The 3338-nt window shown below is 43.9% G+C and overlaps 1 protein-coding gene across 1 annotated transcript; it reads right to left on the bottom strand.

Moving 5' to 3' along the window:
- Positions 1-2612: 2612 nt before the first annotated feature.
- On the bottom strand, positions 2613-3282 carry LOC118757306 (the record flags this gene model as incomplete). The annotated part of the gene is made up of 1 exon (XM_036492031.1): positions 2613-3282. A coding segment is annotated over exon 1 (670 nt), but the record flags the coding sequence as incomplete, so codon positions are not given.
- Between the last annotated feature and the right edge of the window lie 56 nt (positions 3283-3338).

The raw sequence follows: 3338 nt of genomic DNA, 5'->3' as shown, positions 1-3338 counted from the left end.
CGAGACACTTGATCCGCAGGATTTTGTTTAGTTGGCACATGCCGCCACGAAGCACTTTGAGTCAACTCTTGAATCTCGGACACTCTATTTGCAACGAAAGTTTGCAACGTTGATTGATGTGTTTTTATCCAATGCAAAACTATTTCGGAGTCTGTCCAGAATGTTATGCTGTCAATAGGTCGATTCAACATTGGCGCAATGCGTTACCATAACTTGGCCAAAAGATGCGCTGCCAGGAGCTCTAAACGAGGAAGAGACTTAGTCTTCAGCGGAGCAACCCTGGATTTTGCAGTTAGCAGAATGCATTTAACATCATTAGCGAATTGGCTTCGAATGTAAATACAACAACCTTAAGCCCTTATTGAGGCGTCGGCGAAGCCGTGTATTTGACAATTAGCACTCGACTCAGTATAAACGAACCGAGGAATGCTGATTGAAGGCAACTGCAACAAATTCGCTTTAAAATTCTGCCAACTGCTGTTGAGATACAACGGAATCGACTCATCCCAATCTAGTTTCTTAATCCACAGCTCTTGCAATAAGATTTTAGCTGAGGTCACTAGTGGGGCCAGCAAACCAAGAGGATCAAAGAGTCGGGCAGATACCGATAAAATATTTCGTTTTGTAGCTCGTAACTCATCAAATGTATCATCCAGTCTAAACCGAAATAAGTCGTCTTTTGGCGACCAGTGGATTCCCGGCGTTTTAGTGGAGTCTGAATCGTTGAAACTTAACGATTTTTCCAGACTCTGACTATCGAAAAAACTTGGGTGGTTAGAGAACCACTTAGCTAGCTGGAATCCTGCCGACTTTAGAATGTCAGTTACCTCACAGCGAACTCTGCCGAGGGATTCAAAATCTTCAGATCCGGTTAACAGATCATCAACGTAAAAATCGGTACTTATTACTTTGGCACCGAGTGGATATTTTTGTGCATTCACATCACTTAGCATCTGCAAACACCGTGTTGCGAGAAATGGAGCTGGCGCAGTGCCATAGGTCACGGTGTTTAAACGAAAAATTTGCAGAGGCTCGGATGGATGCTTTCTCCACACTATTAATTGAAAATTTCTATCATTTTCATTTACAAGAACTTGGCGATACATCTTAGTGATGTCCGCCGTAATAGCATACCATGCATTCGAAAGCGAAGTAGCGTCGAAAAAAGTACTTCTTGAATGGTCGGTCCAACCATCAAAATGTCATTCAACGCAATTTGTGTTGACGTCCGACTCGACGCATCGAAAACAACGCGGAGTTTCGTCGACGTACTTTATGGTCTTAAGACACACTGATGCGGAATGAAATAGTGGGCTTCACTCGGGATTTTATTATCAGTGGGGCTCATGTGGCCCAATGCCAAGTACTCTTCCATGAAGTCCAGATACATTTGACGAAGTTCTGGATCTTTCAACGTACGTATCTCCAGCGCCTGAAACCGCCGAGCTGCGGTTTCAAATGACTGACCCAACGCATTTTGGTCAGTTTTGAACGGCAATCTTACTTGAAGCCGTCCCGACGGTAAGACTTCAGTAGTCTTAACGAAGTATTCCTCGCATTCCCTTTGTTCGGCAGTGAACTTTGTAGCTTGTGATTCTGAAGGGTTTTCTTCCATTGCCCAGAATCAATTGCTTCAGAATCATCTTCAGCTTTGCATAAGGCACTGCTAGCTTGAGAATGCTCACTTTGGTGGGAGACGTATTTGCCTGAAATAACCCAACCCAAAAGTGTTTTTTGCAGTGTTGGGAACCTTGGATCAGTTTTAATTTGACCAACCGACAGAAGATCGAAAAATGTTTCGGCTCCCAACAAAAGATCGACCTTTGAGGACTTATAGAACCCCGGATCAGCTAATTCAATATTAGCTGGAATTTTCCAACCTGTGGTGTCAACAGCCCGATCTGGGTGATTTGCCGAAATCGCTCCGATTACCCAAAAATCTGCGAGAAACTCGAAGTTGTTAACTCGGGATTTTATGACTGCACTAACTTTTGACCGAACCTTTTGGGTGGCATTACCAATCCCGATGACATTTAATGTCGCCTTCTCTCGCCGAATTCGCAGCCTTTGTGCCAGCTCTTCAGTCATGAAATTTACTTGAGACCCTGAGTCAAGTAACGCACGAGCTGACACATAATCACCGGAGCAAGTTTTTACCTTGACCACCGCTGTCGCTAACATGACGCGCTAAGGCACGCTCACTGTGTGCATAGTTTGTGAGGTCGAAGGTTGTGGTGTTGTTTCGAACGATATCGGGTATTGGTGTAACATGGTGTGATGTGACCGGTTACAAACTCGACACCGTTCTAATTTGCATTTAGAAACCGTATGTCCCTTGCGTAAGCAATTTATACACAATGGGACCGATTTCGCGAATTCGAATCTCTGCTGAGGAGAGAGAGTTTTAAATTTAGGGCAGGTGGGTAGAAAGTGGTCTTTGGAGTTGCAGTGGAAACAAGTAGTTGGCTTAGCTTTCGCAGCAACAAAAGAAGATTTTGGCTTTTCAGCACTCTTGTTGCTTTGCCTTTGGGTGTCGTGCGATTTTGACGATGTCGAGGCTTCTTCAGATGAGAGGTGCTGGTATCTCTTATTGAGAGCCGCTTCACACTCACTCCACAGCGGAAGCTTGTCGTAATCAAGTTGCTCCTCCCATTTTGACTGCGTAGTGGGATCAACCTTCGACATTACGAAATGTATCAACATCGCATTTGAAATATTTTTATCATCACCCAAAGACAACAAGGAGTCATATACAGCTGATACGGTGTCGATCATTGACCGCAGCGAAAGCGACGATGCCTTTTGTATTTTCGGCAACTCAAACAGTTTCGCAACTGTATTCGAAAATATGAGACATTTATTATCATATACCTTTTTCAGGCTTGCCAACGCCTTCGGGTAATTTTCTTCCGTCTTTTGGAAGGCCTTCACCGTTCCCAAGGCTTCACCAGACAAACACGAAACTAAATGTGTGAATTTTTCAATGTCTGAAAGCGCAGGGTTATTATGAACGAGGCTCTCAAACAAACTCATGAAATTTTTAAACTCCGAATACTGCCCTCGAAACTTGGGCAGCGACATTTTCGGAAGTCTTGAGCTGTGAGGCGCTGTGAAGGAGGTGTCAGAAGCTTTGTGCTTGTTGTTCTCTGATAATATGGATTTTAACATTGCCTTGGTTCCAACAATTAAATCTTCAAGGCTGTCACGGGTGTCATCATCTTCATCGATCTCTTCTATTTCGGACTGACACGCTAGAAGCTTTTCGCTGTAACTATTCAGCATTTCGAGTCGACACTCAACTTCCGACGGATCTGATGAGAGTGACTTATCATGAATTC

The sequence above is a fragment of the Rhagoletis pomonella genome, unplaced genomic scaffold (assembly GCF_013731165.1).
Source record: "Rhagoletis pomonella isolate Grant_MI unplaced genomic scaffold, Rhpom_1.0 Rhpom_scaffold_16474, whole genome shotgun sequence".
NCBI classification, from domain to species: domain Eukaryota; kingdom Metazoa; phylum Arthropoda; class Insecta; order Diptera; family Tephritidae; genus Rhagoletis; species Rhagoletis pomonella.
Note: the sequence above shows the minus strand (reverse complement) of the source record. Positions and strands in the feature narration are given on the sequence as shown.